Source organism: Pteropus medius, unplaced genomic scaffold (assembly GCF_902729225.1).
Source record: "Pteropus medius unplaced genomic scaffold, Ma_sr-lr_union100, whole genome shotgun sequence".
NCBI classification, from domain to species: Eukaryota; Metazoa; Chordata; class Mammalia; order Chiroptera; family Pteropodidae; genus Pteropus; species Pteropus medius.
Genome location: NW_024354875.1, coordinates 8,024,804 through 8,042,253, shown reverse-complemented (window position 1 = coordinate 8,042,253; position 17,450 = coordinate 8,024,804). Strand labels below are relative to the sequence as shown.

The 17,450-nt window shown below is 30.6% G+C and overlaps 1 protein-coding gene across 1 annotated transcript in view; it reads left to right on the top strand.

Moving 5' to 3' along the window:
- The window catches only part of LRP1B (LDL receptor related protein 1B), a 1,647,539-nt gene that overhangs the window by 1,455,585 nt on the left and 174,504 nt on the right, over positions 1-17,450 (top strand). Inside the window, exons 61-63 of the mRNA XM_039855262.1 lie at positions 8,224-8,412; positions 9,292-9,440; positions 14,817-14,910. Of these exons, the coding sequence (XP_039711196.1) occupies positions 8,224-8,412; positions 9,292-9,440; positions 14,817-14,910 (432 nt within the window). The remainder of the gene's footprint in view (positions 1-8,223; positions 8,413-9,291; positions 9,441-14,816; positions 14,911-17,450) is intronic.

The following is a 17,450-nucleotide window of genomic DNA, read 5'->3' as shown; positions in this document are numbered from 1 at the left end:
TATGGCACGATGGGGTACTGGTATATTTGGCTTTGGTCTAGGTTACTCTCTGATTTAGACAAGTTACCTTGCCGCACTATAGTTCAATGTTTTATCCATGGATTGAAACTTCTAATCAATCAGTGATTATCTAACATATCTTTAAGAAATTGGCTGAGGTTGGAACTGAGTCAGAGGAGGACTGTTCTATTTATTCCCTCACTTACCCCTACTTATTCCGAGTACTACTTAGAACGCATTTGAAAATGTTTGTAATATGTTATGCTCTTCTCTGTTTTTATTCTGGAAGCATATTTATAATTGTAGGAATGTTGGAAGACCAGATACTAAATTCATGTAAATGGCTCTACTTGATATATGTCTCAAAGGCAAAGTGCTTTTCAAAGGCTTCAGCTTTCATTAGGAATCTCTAACAATTTCCTAATGCATATGTATGTGGAATATTATAACTTTTATATTTAGTACTTATGGTTAGCTCTGAAAGCACATTTCCAACTACCTCTGAAGCATTGTATCACCAGCAGAAAACCCCAGAAAATTTCAGAGCAACAGGAATATATCTTTTCTCAAGTTCAGGAAGCAGTATTACTTTGTTTATTTCAGAGGTTGGAGAGCAGTGTCATCTTTGAGAGAAAATGCTTATAGTCACAGTCTAGTTTTCAAATAAGTGTACTATAATTTGCATTGTCTGCTTTATAAATTCACATATTCATTAAGAGGAATATTCTTTTTACATATGAAATATTAAAATGGCCATATTTGACCATTCATTATGAATAATTTAAAAATATATACGTGAAACGGGAGGAAGAGATTGAATCACATTAAATTAATATTCCTATTCTATATAGAGAGTACATATTATTTGAGGCGATGTGAACAAAAGGAGGCAAGAAATACTAAAAATAGATAAAGGATAACTTCAGCCTCTTAATATTGCCCTTAATCTAAAGAAGAATTCTAAATAATGTATATATTGTACCTTCATATATTACATTTATTTTAAAAAGTTATTTTTTAACATACTTAAATACCTCAGTATAAATTACTGCCTTAAAGAAGGACACATGACTATCATTTAGAGATTCGATCAGTGTCTATATTTAATAGACAGCTTCATGTCCTACACTCCCAGGTAGTATTAGCTCAGATTTGCTGTGCATTATGACATATGTTGAATGGAAGAATTTTGTTTGCCCCTCTTTCCCTTCAAGGTCTCAGAGATGGATTAATTTTTTGAAAGATCATGGCATTTTTTTACTGGAAAAGAATAAATTTTGAACATTCTATCACAATATTTGGAAATGTTGGCCATCTTTAGTGTTCCTGTCATTTGTTCACACTTTCATTTACTTTGAAAAATAGATTTTGGATTTATTAGCTTGAAATTTTATTTGCAGGACTGTTACTATTAAACAGAGTTTCATTAAAGAGTGGGCTGGAAAAATGTTCATGGAGAAAAATGTTTAAATGGAATATTTTGTAGCCTGCTGTAAATAGACCAGAATAAATAATTTAAAAAAAAAATAGATTCTGCAAATAATGGCACTAAAGATAATGCATAATTACTGTCAAAGAAAACATTCTCCTGGCTCTAAGTTTATATAAAGCACACTCTTTTTTGATTGAATATATGTAACTAAAGCTACAGGTTCAGCAGTTCTTTGGAAATTGGTACACTGTGGCCATTTTCCTACCCACCCACTCTTCTCTGTTACTCTTCATAAACTAGAAATCATTTTTTACCTACCCACTGAACACAACCATGAATTTTCTACTTTCTTTAGCGTATTTAATCTTCTTCCATAATCTAATTTTATCATCTGTTTACCAGCCTACACTCTTTTTGTAGTCTTTGTTTTAATTCCACATCATTTTTTCTATGCTAATTATTTTTCTTTCAATGCTAATTATTTTCCTTTCAATGCTAATTATTTTCTTTTGTTATTTCCCTCTTCTTTTTGGTTTTCATGCTCTACTCATTTAATTCATGCTCTAGCTTCTCTACGTATCTTATTGTATATTATCCTTCTAGAAAGATATCAGGAAAAATTATTAGTGTCAGGGTCTCTCAGAATAGAGGATTCATAAGCATCCTGATCCTTTTTTCTGAAGTCAGATGTTTTAGTCGGGCTAGTTTGCACAATACTGCCTAGGGAATAGAATTCATTGACGGCTTTTAACCAAAGAAGAAATATGTGAAATTAAAATATTTTAACTGGAAATCTTAACTGGAGGGAGTTCTAGTTATCCCAGCTTTATGTCTTTGCCATGTTCCACATGACTTCTGTGGACCACATCACCCTGGCTTTCACCTTCTGGCCTCAAGTTGGATTGAATCCGTAGTAAGCCGGGGATTAGATGGTGAACAAAGGAAGAAGTCAGAGTATTTATTCATCTCCTTTCCTTTCATGGCCATCCACAGTGGTTTTGCAGTGGCTGAGTTCCTCCATCAAGTGGCCTCTGCTTTTGCTGGGTGGCTCTTTTTTCTTAGCTGCAGCTTTCACCATCTCCTGGTAACAGACCTAGGAAAAATCCATTATCAGTCCCTTGGCCAAGCCCTAAACTCTCTAAATAATTAAGAGGAAAATAATATGACTGCTTGTTGTACCTAAAACTGCCTTCTTAATGTGTTCTGTTTATTACAGGATCTTTGACTATTACAAAAGAGATTTCAAAAGATTAAGAAACAATGAGAGAAGTTAGAATGATGTTGTAATAATTCAGGTGTGAGAGAATGTGTGCCTTTACTTGGGATAATGGCACAAAGAATAAGAAAAATGGAAAAGTCTTAAAATATATTTAAAAGAAAAAGATGATAAGATTTAATATTTTATTTGATATGTTTGTTGACTTTAAGGTTTTAGTAGATTAAGTTTCCAATTATAGCCAATCATAGAACCAGATTGACTTGAATGGATCATTGGATCATTCAGTCATTTTTTCCATCAACACATAAATTATTTATATATATATATATATATATATATATATATATATATATAAAGGTTTAAGCTATATATATATATAGCTTAAACCTTAAGCTATATATATATATATAAAAGCTATATAAGCTATATATATATATATAGCTTATATATATAGCTTAAACCTTTAATTTAATGTGATTCAATTTTTTATAAATATATATATAAATTTTTATATTATATATATAGCTTAAACCTTAAGCTATATATATATATAGCTTATATATATATATAGATTAAACCTTTAATTTAATGTGATTCAATCTCTTATTATATATATAGCTTAAACCTTTATAGTATTTTTCAATAATAAATTATAGGAATTGTTACATATATTATAATATTTTAAATAACAGTTATTTTAGTAAAGTAAAATAGTAAAGTAAATCTTGGAGGAGAAATAAGAAAAAAATGCAGCATCAATATTAAAATTTCTATGTAAGTACTAATCATTGGTCAATGCCATGTTGAATCTGCCATTACTTCAATGTTAATCCTAGCCATAACACAGTTATGATATTTTTAACAAACCAAAACATGAAGAAAAAATTCTGTGCTGTTGGCGCATTTCGTTCTTAAGTATTTAAACTAGATTAGTCTGAAATGTAAAATTAGAATGGGTTATTCAGGAAAATACTGTTTAGCATGATAAATGCTATCCCAAAAAATGAATAACCAAGAGTATTGTAATGGAGTATCTCTGGCTGTGAAGCAACAGTTAAGCCTAAAGCACATTCTGGATTTCTACCTTTTCTATTTATCATAATTACTAGGAACCTTAGCAGGATAGCATCTAACTTAACTAAAAGGGAAAAACTCTACAAGGGGTTTTTCTTTGATTTATTTTTTGCCAAACCTGACTCCTCTCTTCTGATAGATATAGGCTACAGAATAATAATTGGGAGCTTAGTGCTTGAGTGGAAATCAAGAAACAGTACAATAAATAATGTTATACAGAATAAAAGTCTAATGACAGAAATCAGCTTTAAAAGAGGCTTCAGATATATAATAAATACCTGTTAAACTGCAGCCCACACAATACTTCTGTTTCTTCTGTCTTTTTGTGTGTCTACTGAATACCTGTAAATAAAAGGTTTCTAAAAATTATTTTTCACATTTCTCTTTTAATTAAGCAAAGCCAGTCCTAAATACTATAAGTGGTCATATTATTTTTCTCTTAAAAAGAATAGTCATTATCATTTTGAGAACACATAGATTATTTTTTTCATAAAAATATCTCATTATTAGTAAGTTTGTTAAATATTTCTTTCGTACCATCACATCTCATGTTTATATTTTATCAGCCCCACTAACTTCCAAATTACGTTGCAAGACATCTTTCTTGTTGCTCTGTTTACATATAGATATATGCACACATATAACACATCCCATAAATATATATAAAACATTATATATGTATATATTATATAATATATATTACATATATATTATATAATATATACATATATTATTTATATGATATATATTATACATATGTTACGTATACACATACCTAATATATGCATGCTTTTGTACATGCATGCATATATACCTATAAGGCAGAAATATATTAACTAAATAGAAAACAAAAGATTTTATTTTTCTCATTTGGAATCAAGAAAATTTTTTGTACCAAAATATATTATGCTTTAGCTCAGAACATCTCATTTACTTTCATGTGAGTTGAATTCTTCGTATGCTAATGGGAAAAAAAAAACACATACACATTCATTTATTTATTAGTATCATTTAGCAGTTAACATATAGTAATTTTTTCACAGAAATTTAAGCAGATCGTCAAATAACTCTTGTGAAGAGATTTAGATACTAAAGAAATGGAAGCATCCTGACAATTTAAAATTTTTGTTTTGCTTTTTTTTGTTGGCTTAATTTTTATTAGCAATAGTTGTGGTATCAAGGGAACTTGTCACTATCTCTTAGAGCAAGTGCCCCTAGGCTGCGACCCACCCCTGTCCAGTACGTGGCCTGTTAGGAACTGGGCCACCCAGCAGGAAGTGAGCAGCGGGCAGTGGGGCTAGCCAAGCTTCATCTGTATTTGCATCTGTTCTTCAGGACTAGCATAACCGCCTCAGCTCCACCTCAAGTCATCAGGCATTAGATTCTCATAAGAGAACTTGTCCCTGTTGCCAAAAAGTTTGGGGACCGCTGTCTTAGAAAGTAGCTTGTTGGAGCCAGTACAATGTTAGATATATGAGACTAGATTTCTTATTGTTAACATAAGTTGGTGTTTTTACTTTTTTCTCTAGAAGAAATACTCTAGTGGTTGCATCTGATGCTTTTTGAGAAATAAGCGGGTTTACCAAATGAGCAGGCCTGAAAGTGGCTTATTAAGCTATTACTGATAGTCCTGTTCTTCTTTGCCAGTATCAAACTAAGAATTAAACAGATGGTCATTTGGGGCAAATGAACTCAGTTTCTTCACTTAGACCTGACACTTCTGCATGCTCTGTACATTTACCTATATGTCATCCTTCTTCTGAAATAAGAGTTTAATTTCTAATCTCCATAAATTAACTTTGATTATCTGATAACAAGGTTTCTAATGAGTGATCACTGCAAGCTTAGAGGTAGAAAACTTGCCTAGTACTTAAATTGCCCCATGTCTGAAAATCATGTGCAATGTAATTGCAATCAAGTAATTAAATAAAATTATTGTCACACAGAGCTTATGAAATTAGTCCTATTGGCTTATATACTTGTTTTAGTTTGCTAAGGCTACCATAACAAAGTACCACAAACTGGGAGGCTTACACAACAGAAATCCAACTTCTCACAATTCTGGAGGCCAAAGTCCAAGATCTAGGTGTCAACAGGCTCGTTTTCTCCTGAGGCCTCTCTGCTCGCCTTAGAGATGGCTGCCCTCTTGCCGTGTCCTCACATGGCCTTTTCCCTGTATGTACAAACCTTGGGTGTCTCTATCTTATAAGAATACCAATCATATTGGGTTAGGATCCCTCTCTTATGATCTCATTTAACATTAGTTACTTCCTTAACATAAGGACCTGTGCCCAAATAAGGACTTCAGTATATGAATTTTTCAGGGACACAATTTGGTCTATAACCATACTTTACCCAATTAGTCTGGCAGCCAGAGAATCTTATTTATTCGAAAGCCAATATCTTTATTTATTGGTTTTTTTTCTTCCCTCTTTGGTCAAGTTATTTAAATTTTCCAGATCTTAGGTTTCTCATCTGCAAAATATCTACTATTGCACAGTACAGTTGTGAGTATTAAATAAAATAAAGTATATAAAGTGTATATCCTACTGCAGAGTTTCTCAGCCTCAGAACTATTGATACTTGGGCATGATAATTCTTTGTTGTAGGAACAGAATTGCTTCCTCTACCCACTGAGAACCACTGGCCTACTTCTTTGCACCCAAGTGCTTAATAAATGCCAGCTAAAGTTACTTATAGTTAAATAGTTAAAAAGACTATGCTACTTTTGAGATGCTAATAGGTAAATTTTTATAACTTCACTTTTTGTAAAGAAGTTAATTGACTCTCTGGTGGGCCAAGATTTTTATAGTAATGATTAACTTTTTAAGTCCATATTTAATGATATAATTACATCTTTTGCATCTAAGAAAATCCAAATTGAATGCTTCTAAGACTTTCAACTTTTTCTAGAAATTTTAATTTTATTTTGAAAATTTCCATACATACAAATAAGTTGAAAGATTGTTATAATGATCACCCATCACCAAAATTCACCCAGTTGTTTACATTTGGCCACATTTGTTTTATCTTTCTAAAATGAATTTATACAGCCAAAGGGGAAAGTGAAAATAATTTGTATAATTAACTCAGACATGATTCATTTTAGTAGTGTGCTATTTTTCATTTTTCTATCCAATTCCGCTTATCATTTTAGCAATGGGCTCCATGTCTATAAGAATACACAGATAATTCAGTCTGAATGTTTGCATGAAAAGTGTGTATATCTGGATTTTCATTGAATTCTACATTCTTCATATGCCTAGTATCTGTACTGAGATGGATTTCTGGCCAGATCCTACATACTGATAGTAATCAATGTAATAAACTGTTACCTTTTCGGAGAAGTCTCATTGTGTCTCTTTTATTTCTATTTTCTCTGAGTCATAGTGAGTTCTCTGATTACACTTGGCACATTGGAATAAAAGTAACAAATCCGTAGATTTAAAATTTCTACTTCTAGATAACAATATAAATTAACTCAGCATTTTAAAAATAAGGCTGTAAACTTCCCTAGAAAGAAAAATTCATATTTTAAATTTTGATACTTTTAGTTACTACTGAATGAAGAATATGTCAAACATTAATTCTCAGTTGTTAAAATCTAACTTATAAAAATGTACACATTACTTGACTTATGGCACTTTTTTTCATTAATAAACATTTTCTCAGTTTCTAAAATTTGGTCTTAATATTAATACAAAGAAATATATTGGAACGTTTGTGCAAAATTTGGATTTTTTTTACTTATGAATGTTTTTATTTCAAAAAAAATGACTCTATCATGCTTTAAAATTTTTTAACACTAAACTACCAAATACATTTATTATATAGGACCCTAAAATCTTTTGAATGAAAAATTCACATCTGTGATGTTCAATCTACTGTTTACATCAGTTCTAAAATGAAGGCATAATTATAAAACAATTTTAATCTGCAAACTGTTTTATGGCTATTTAAATCTGCATAATACATTTTATCTTTCACAATTATTTTTCTCCACCCCTTTCCCATTTCATTTTGCAAGTAAAAATATTCATAAAATCTCAGTGACTAAAATGGTTTATATAGTCTTATAGTCACTCTATCTAGAAATTTCATCCTAGATATATGCTTTAATCAATTTAAAAGTGAAAGAAAGTAGTACGATGACCTACAGATTTAAAAATTTAAGTTAGGAACAACTGGATATATACATCAATTTTTTAAATGTTGACTGTTATTTGTTTCTGGTGGAGCAGCCATTATTTGTGAGCAGGATTGCATTTATTTTCTTCCCAGTGGTTGAACCAAGCTAAATCTGAGCAAAGCAAACTCCTGAGCCAGATCCTGCATTCTCTTAAGGGGTAATAAAGAACCTTGCCAGCTTGACAGGTTGTCACAGCAATTATTCACATGAAGTTCTGTAGCAGTTGTATCTGTCAGCCCATGTAGTATTGAATATTTTAAATGGCAGTCTTCCAAGACTGAACATTAATCTTACCATCTCCTATTACAGTCCCTAATCAAGATATTCCAGGGGTGATTGCACTAACATTGTTTGAAGACTACATCTACTGGACTGATGGGAAAACCAAGTCACTCAGCCGTGCCCATAAAACCTCGGGAGCAGACAAACTCTCACTGATTAACTCATGGCATGCCATCACAGATATCCAGGTGTATCATTCTTATAGACAACCCGATGGTAATTATTCTTTCCATGATTTCCATAAATGCATCAACATCTTTTAGTAACATTTCATTTTTGTTTCCTCCAAGGTTAAGTGTAAATTTATTTTTGAGAAAGATTAGCAGATTTTATTACTTATCATAATTGTGTACAATAAATTCAGTTGATATAAAATACTGCTATTAAGGGATAAGATTGAAAGCACAATAATAGTACAAACAACTATCGATTTGTTGAAACCGCATTAAGCTGAAATGACAATACTACATGTAGTTGGAGAAGTGGAGACTGCATTCTTGAAATAATTTATTTACAAAATAGTTATAAGACCCTTAGTTTCTGGAATGCTGGGTAAAAGGAATTAAATTTAAGTAGATCTAGGGTTATAAATATGAGAAATATATTGTTTTCTTAAGCATATGTGGGAATTTTATCAGTTGTTATGAAAAAAATTCTGTTGCTTAACACACAAGTTTGGCCTGGAAAACAAACTCATACACTATTATGGGTTTTACACTATTATGGGTTCTACAACTATTAGTTGTAGATCATTGTTTCATCGTTTATTTTACATTAATATTTCTAAATATATGTATGTCTTCATCCAAAATTCTTCTAGTCTCTAATTTTTTCTAATGGATAATTATTTTTCTATTAAAATGCTTGTTTTTATGTAAATGCATTCTTAAAATTATATAATAGTAAAATGAATGCCATTGAACAATGAGTAGAATTCATAATAAAATAAAATTACATTTATAATTTTAATGAGTTCTTGATTAGAAAGTTCTATTTAAATTCAAATCATGAAGCTTAAATGTCATATCCTTAATCCCATATTATGTTATTGGTCTTGATTATCCTGTTTTCTTGTTGTTTCTTTCTCATTTATAGTCTCCAAACATATCTGTATGATAAATAATGGAGGTTGCAGTCATCTGTGCCTTTTAGCCCCTGGAAAGACTCACACCTGTGCATGTCCCACCAACTTCTATCTTGCAGCTGATAACAAGACTTGCTTATCCAACTGCACAGCCAGTCAGGTGAATAGAGGTCTAGAAATTATTTCCTGGGATAAATGAGCATATTGTTATAAAGGCTTTGCTTGAATTTTGTTTCTTCATTTAAACCATTTTTAGAACACAATTTTGTCATTGTTGTTTAGCATTAAATTAGCTGATTATTTCATATAGCATAGAAAGGGTCATGGAATAAGGGAAAAACAATTGGATATATATTGTTAAAACAAACATTAAAAATTAAGAAATACAAATAGAGACCAAAAAGGAGAAAAAAAATGAAAATAGAAATCATTCTTCCACAGTTACACACAACATAATGTTTCAAGTCATGAATGGGCATAGCAGAATCATCAGAGGAGATTTACCATATTTCAAGAAGGCAAGGAGATTGAGGCCTAGGGTTAAAGCTAAGATATATGCAGCTTAAACAAACAAGTATTCTAGATAATCTGCTCTGTATCACCATCTCCATTCCTCTCCCCATTCCTCAGAGCACATGATGGAAAAGATAAAAATGGATGGAAATTAATTTTCTAGATTGTTTTTAATTGAAAAATTATATAATTGAAAAACTTCCTTCTGAAAACTTTTTTTCTTCAAAATGTAATTATTTGCAGTAAACATACCCCAGAAGTTAAATTTTCTACTTAATGGTAGTTGCGAGAACTAGATTTTATTACTTTAAAATTTTGGATAACCATCATATAATGGTTGTCACGAAATTTGCTTTTGTTATATTTAAGTCACTATCTTATTTAAGATAAAATTGTCAAAGAAACTATGTGATTTTTTTTTTTAAATGACTAAATTTATTCTTAGAATGCTGTATTTTGAATTTGCTGGTTTTTCAATTCTAGCAATGACTTTACGGCAAGAGACTGATTTCTTTTAGGGTGTGCTTGTTTTCAAAATGGAGAAGCTAATACTAGCTCAGCCTGCCTCTCAAGTTATGACTATGCATATCGCACATTAAAGAATTGTACAAATGAAAAAGAATTAACCTTTTCCAGGAGGCAGCATGTATTGTGGTTAAGGGCACAGACTCTGAAGCCAGGTTCTTTCTGAATGTAACCCTGATTCTGCTTTAAATTGTCTGGATTACTTTGGGTTTGTAGTTAACTTCTTGGCATTTTAGTTTTCTCATCTTTTAAATAGGAGTAATAATATTTCCAGGCAATTGTTATGACGATTAAATGGGAAAAGTTCTTGGTGCATAGTAAATAATACTATCTTTACCCTCTAGAACAACTAGAATATACTTAAGGGTATGCGAGCAATTAGTGTGAGCTGCCATCAGTAGGTTCTGATGCTTTAATTGAAAGCATAGGTTATAGTCTCTTCTTTATTTACATGTGTGTTGTTTTAATTATAATCCCCTAATTGTTTATATAAACAAAATACAATATTTTTAGAGAACTGGAAATTTAAATTGCTATGAGAGGTAAATTAAGCAACCTAATTATTCCTAGAGGTAATATTTAAGAGAGAAATTACTTTAAAAATTAGAATATGATTCCTGTTACTACTATTTAGTTTAGACAGATTTCTAGCTTAACTTCCAGGTTATTTTGAAGTACCCTCCGGTCCCTGGTTCTGGAGTGGTCCATGAGTCACTATATTGAGACCCAACACTGAGGCATTGAGTGACTTAATAGTGATGTAGTGATAACCCTGCCTAAGATGCTTACAGTGTAGTGAGTCTTAGTAGCCAATCAAAAATAAAGCCAGACAGTGCTTGACACACAGATGAACATTTGAAACAGCAGGATATAGGTAGTAAAACATCATCAGTCATATTGTAGTCATAAAAGAAATAAAACATTTCAAGTTATTACATAAGAAAATCTATAATTATTTTAACTCAATGCAAAAAAAAATTCAAGTAAATGAAAAACTATATCAACCTAGAAATGTATTTTTCATATAGTTAAATTATTTCTCAATTCGCTGTCAATGATAACACCACTAAAATATTTATAATTTTTCTAATATCGCCTATAGCATTTTGCATGAATTTTTAAAATAGTTAACAATAGTGAAACAACACCACCACCAACAACAAAATTGTAGGTCAAATATCTTTGTGTTCAACAACACTTCCTGAAAAAAGAGTAATCACTTAATTTGTTTCAATTTTAAGAAAATTTAATGAAGACTAACTAACACAACCCATTAGTGGTTATCCTTGTAAATCTTTTGGTTTATGCAGCCATTTTGTCTCTGATTCTTTTCTGATTTAACTGTATACTTCTGGAAAAAAAAGTCACTTTATATAAACACAGTTTCTAGTGAGGTAGACATTAAAATGAAGCAAATAATCAAGGTATTTCAGAATCATACCATTAAGAATTCTGATAAAATTATTGCATTTTAAATTTATTTTACTAGGGGATTTTGATTTGTTATGTAATTGTTGCATCCAATAATATCTCCCAATAATATTGTATTGTAGAAAAATAAAATAGGCAAATCACACCAATAAGAATTTTATTAGAATTGAAAATGAACATATGAAAATGTATAAAAGTAAAAATTAAGACATGGTTCCATAGTGTAGCAGTTAGCACATCTGCTTTACACGCAGAAGGTCCTGGGTTCACGCTTCAGTGGAGCCATGGTCCACGGTCTACGGCCATGCCACTCTGAACAAGCCTGGTGTCTGATCTAAGCAGAATCGGGTTTGTTAGTACTTGGATGAGAGAGCATCTAGGAAGACTGTACAGACTGTAGGTGCTGTAGGCATAAATTAAAAAATAAAATAAAAAAATAAAAATTAAGTCAATTTTTGTAGTACTAACAACTTCATATATTAAATTTAAATTATTACATTTAGAAGCTAATTTTAAATTAAGAAACTAATTTTAAAATAGCTTTACTTATCTTGTAAGTAGAGACTTTTCCTATTTTAACTAAACTTCACTATATGTGGGATTTACATTTCGTTTCTGTATCCATTTTAGTAAACATGTATTTAGTACTTTCTTTTTCTTCTTCTTTTTTTTTTTTGAGAAATCTAAATTTATTAGGAAGATTTGCGGCCATTGTGGAGATGGAGAATTTATAATTAACAGAACCAAGATAAAAATCTAATAGTTTCTTTATAGCTTCTTCTTGTAGGTAAAATTTCAATCTGCAATTTATTTTATGAAGATATTACTCTTGGAGAACATTTATCATGAAGAATGCTTTATATTTATATTTACCACTAATCTTTTTAAAGTTATTGTATTTAAGTATAAAAAAATAAAACTCAGACGCAAATTAGAAAGCTCTTCTTCTGAGAGTAATAAATAAAATATTGATTAGCATAAAAAATAGTAAGTATATTTTACTCCGGCCTTCTCTGAACTCAAAACACTTTTATGTTCTTATTTTAAAATGAAATGATATGCAAAATTATAGTATCATATGTCATTTCAAGTCGATGTTTATTTAAATTAGACATATTTAGTGAATATAAAAATATATAATTTAGATATTTTTTAAATCTTAATTGGGAAGAATTTAAATATCCTCAAGTGACCTGAAGTCATCTTATTAATATACTTTGATATATAGTAATGACTGGAAATGTTTAATGTTTAGGGCAATTGCTTTCAGAGTTAGTCTTGTATCCCCAAGACAGTCATTATCTTTAAAAGTAACATTTTTCCTCTGGTAATTTATGAAAACCACAATAGGCAAGACCACAGGCAAAGCAAATAAGGGAAAATCAGTTGAACAGTCAGATCTTCTCTTAGAATCACAGTACGGTGTTCCTTCTCATAATTGCCACTGGAAATAAATTTTTAAAAATGCCCTTACTAAAAAAAAAAGATGTAAATCTACCCTGAATTAACTCCATAATATCCAGAAAGATTCAGCAAAGACTAGCATCGAATTCTCTTACTTGGAGAAAGTAACAGTACTTTAAGTGTACAAAACTTTTAGCTTTGTTATACATTTTTATTAGAGAAAATTGAACTTAGGAATACCCTAACCTTTATCTATTTATTGGTTTCAATAATTTAAAGTGAACATTTTAGTGACGACTATTTCAGATGCATGTTCTCTCTGTACAGAAGGTATACTTTAGTTTCTTCTACCTTAGGTGGGTAAGCTTAGAATAGAATGTTGCTAAAAAAGTATTAGTTTGTGGTCTGAGATCACTAAGGAAACATGGACTGAGCTTTCTTCATCTCTGTACAGTTGGCCAATAGTGAAGTTAGCAGAAACAATAATTCTGTACTCTGCCTCAGGGGATAAATTTGAGTTCAGATCACCTTCCTTATAAATAATATGCAATATTAACTTGAATAATTACACTATCAACAAGTTACCTGTGTGCTAGATAGCATATAAGTAAATATTTCAGTATGACATTTTGAAAAATTTCTCTGTTGTTAGTTTTCCAAATTTAATGGTTCATTTTAAAAGAGAGCAATTAAAATTTTCTCTTCCTATAAGTAATAGAATTAAATCATTCTTAATACTGTTTCTTTAACTGTTTTAAATGGAAAGAATAATAGACCCCTCCAAAATTAATAAGTATATTAGTGAATAGTGTTTGGTATAATCTTGAGAAAAATTACATTACAACAGTTCTCTTGCATTTCTATTAATAAAATATATATAATAGCAAAAAAATTATTATGGTCTTATTGTTACCTGTTTTTTGTTATCAATATCTCTCTTATATCCTAAAGATCATGTATATTTATTAGAAATTCTAAAAACTGAAAATAACTGTATTGATCTCAACTGCTTTAAAAAAGCATTCTTAAAATTTATATATGGTAGATATTTATTATGGCTAAAGGCATAATAATATCTCAGGAAATTCCATGGAATCACAGCATGACAAAGCTAGAAAAGATTCTTTAGATTATCTTCAGCTCCCCATTTTGTGGCTAAGAAACAAAGACTGGGAGATATTAATTGAAATGTCCATATTCCTAGGAAAATGTGATTCAATTAAATTAATTCAAATTAACTAAATTAATTCAACTTGATATTTCTTCCTGATATTCCTTATAACTTCTATCCTTATTGGTGTTTGGAAAACTTTTTCCATAAAGGGCCAGATAATAAATACTTTAGGCTTTGTTGGCCACATGGTGGCTGTAGCAACTACTCAAATTTGTTGCTGTGGTGCAAAAGCAGCCTTGGACAATATGTAAATAAGTGAGTTCCTATGTGCTTGGGAAATCTCAGGAGGTTTGCACGGACAATGAGCTTTCCTGGCAGATCATTTTGCTGCTGTTTCTTGTGCATTTATTCCCTATCCTGGAGTATTCTAAGACCACCATAGTTTACATTTGTGGCAAGAGATTAGGCTCGGCTGTTCTGCCCTGGTGAATTTTTAAATATTCACTATATATGAGTAGGGTTCTTCAACCTTGTTTTCTTTTTTTTAAGTTTCGTTGCAAAACTGATAAATGTATTCCATTCTGGTGGAAATGTGACACTGTGGACGACTGTGGTGATGGATCTGATGAACCTGATGACTGTCGTGAGTATACTGGTGGATGTAGGAATTGAGAATTTAGAGCTCCTTAAATCCTAGATGTAGAAAATTGAAGACAGATCTAAAGTATTGCCTCTAATATTTTTCCAAAATTGAAATAGAAAGATTTTATATGTCTATCTTTAAGGATACAACAAAAATTTGTTGCAATGCCTTGGTTATATATTTAATAACTATTACATTTAGAATGACAGCATCAGCAATTTATGTTAATTTTTTCATCTAAAATTTTATTATTTGTAGAAAAACTATACTGCTTCATGTACTAATGAGTAGAGTAACAATCTGCGTGATTTTAACTTAAAATATCACCAATTTGAAAGCAAAAAAATGGGCACATTTTCAGAATGTCACTCAGTGACTGAAATGTTAACTTTATAGGATATTTATTATGGCTAAAGGCATAATAATATCTCAGGAAATTCCATGGAATCACACATTTTTTTCCACTTTTCTGTCAGTATTAAAATACTGAAAGTTCATTAAAAGTCAGATTTTTCCAATAAAAATTGTTAGTTTGAAGTTAGGCAATTTAATATGCTCTTAGTTGTTGCCTTAAAGTGACTAGAAATTATATTTTGACATTTGACTGTGATTAGCATGGTTAGGAGTTATTTCTTTATTTATTTTTAGCTATCTTCAGTAACTTTGATTTCAATGGACAATCGACAGACTTTTCCTTGATAGCCCTTTACAGTTCACTCCACGGTTCACTCTAATACTGTCCTGTTAAGTTGAAGATGCTTTTAGTCAGTCCTGATAATTTTCTCAACATTCCCGTAGATGGTTATCACAATTTGGCCTTGACAATTGTGTTTAAAATTCATCTTAGGCCTCCACTAAAGAAAGGCAGTGTACTGGCACTTTTCTCTGTAGACTTTCACCACATAATTACAAAGCTGTTTCAAACTTAGGGTCTCTAGGTAGTTATTTAGGTGAGCTGTATTCTGTCACTCTGGTCACTACCAAGCGTATCAAACATTTAAAGTTCTTTCACATAGTTCATTTATATGTTTGAAAGCAATAAGTAATATTTTCAATGAGAAAGAAAATGTTATGAAAGTCATTGTTTTTCTAATATTCTTTTGATGTTTCTGAAAGGTCCATTGCTCTTTGAATTATTATTATTTTTATTTTTGTTTCCACTATGATAGGCAGTATATAAAATGTAGTATCTGTATGAGATAGGTCTACTATTATGCCTGATATATATATTTTTTAAGTTATCAAATTAAAAGAAATATCAAAGAAACAGGAAATTATATCAGGAACCTACTGAGGCTTACTCATTTAATGAAAGTTTTTAATTTCTCCACAATACAGTAAGCTTTTTCAAGGTATAGTGAATAAATACAATTTATTCTCATAATTCATAGAAATAACATAAATGTGTTAATTTAGTCCTCATGCGAAGATGACCTTTCCTGCTCAGATTCCCTAAAATTTTCTCTGAATAAATATCACTATGATGACCTGCAGAGAAGGTCATTAGCATCAATGCTTTTCTTTCTAATATATTTGCAGCTCCTGAACTCTAATTTGAATCTTGAATAATTGTGCTGTAAGCATATTGATATAAAAAATTAACTATAAATTTAGTATAATGAGGCTTTTTTCACATATTTACCCATTCACAGAATATATGGTGAATGCATATAACTTTAATTTCTTCTGAGGGAAACCAGAGAGACATCTGGTATCTAAGAGCCTCTGCATAATCCCTATCTTGGTTGAGTACCAACACTATGTGTTTATATCTTTGTGATCTTTTAATAAATGATCTCATACTTGGAGTTGTAGGGTTGAACATCTGTAGACATAGCTCTTTATTTTGAGAGTCATGGTGAAGTGGAAAATGATGTACGTGAGTCTGTGGAGTATTTAGTATGCATTTTTGAGTAGCTGCATCATCAAAATATGCGATTACTAAAGAGCTACTGACAATATCTATAATTGCACCTTAAAAGGCAGGAAAGCTTGATTCCAGTTTCACATACTTGCAAACTTATATGTTTTTTACATGAATGTAAATGAGAGTGATGCATCAAGAAGTCTCTGGCATGATAACTTTGTAGTTACATTTCTTATGATATTCTAATTCACCAAGGATCAGTTTAGAGACACATTTAAAGGCCAGATAGATTTCCCAGTGATTTCCCAGGCATTAAAGGAAGGATTTGACTCATTCTCATGGGAGGGTTGTTTATGTAGCAAAGGAATGTTACAGGAAATTGTATATAAAGCAATAAAAAATAGAAGAAATGCACATGTTTAATTTAGAGCATGAGAAAGTTAAGTATAGCACAGTTTAAACATTTAGTGTGATTAATTAATAAATTTTATAGATTATAGGTAAACGACTTTCAATATTTTACAATTCACTTCTATGGAAGTCAAGTATGTATTGAGTTGTCTTTTTTTTAAGTGTTAAGAAAATGTTTAATTAACATTGTAATTTAAAAGTATAATTTATTTTCCAAAGAAATTTTAAAATATAATTTATTAATATTTTATTGATTTGTATT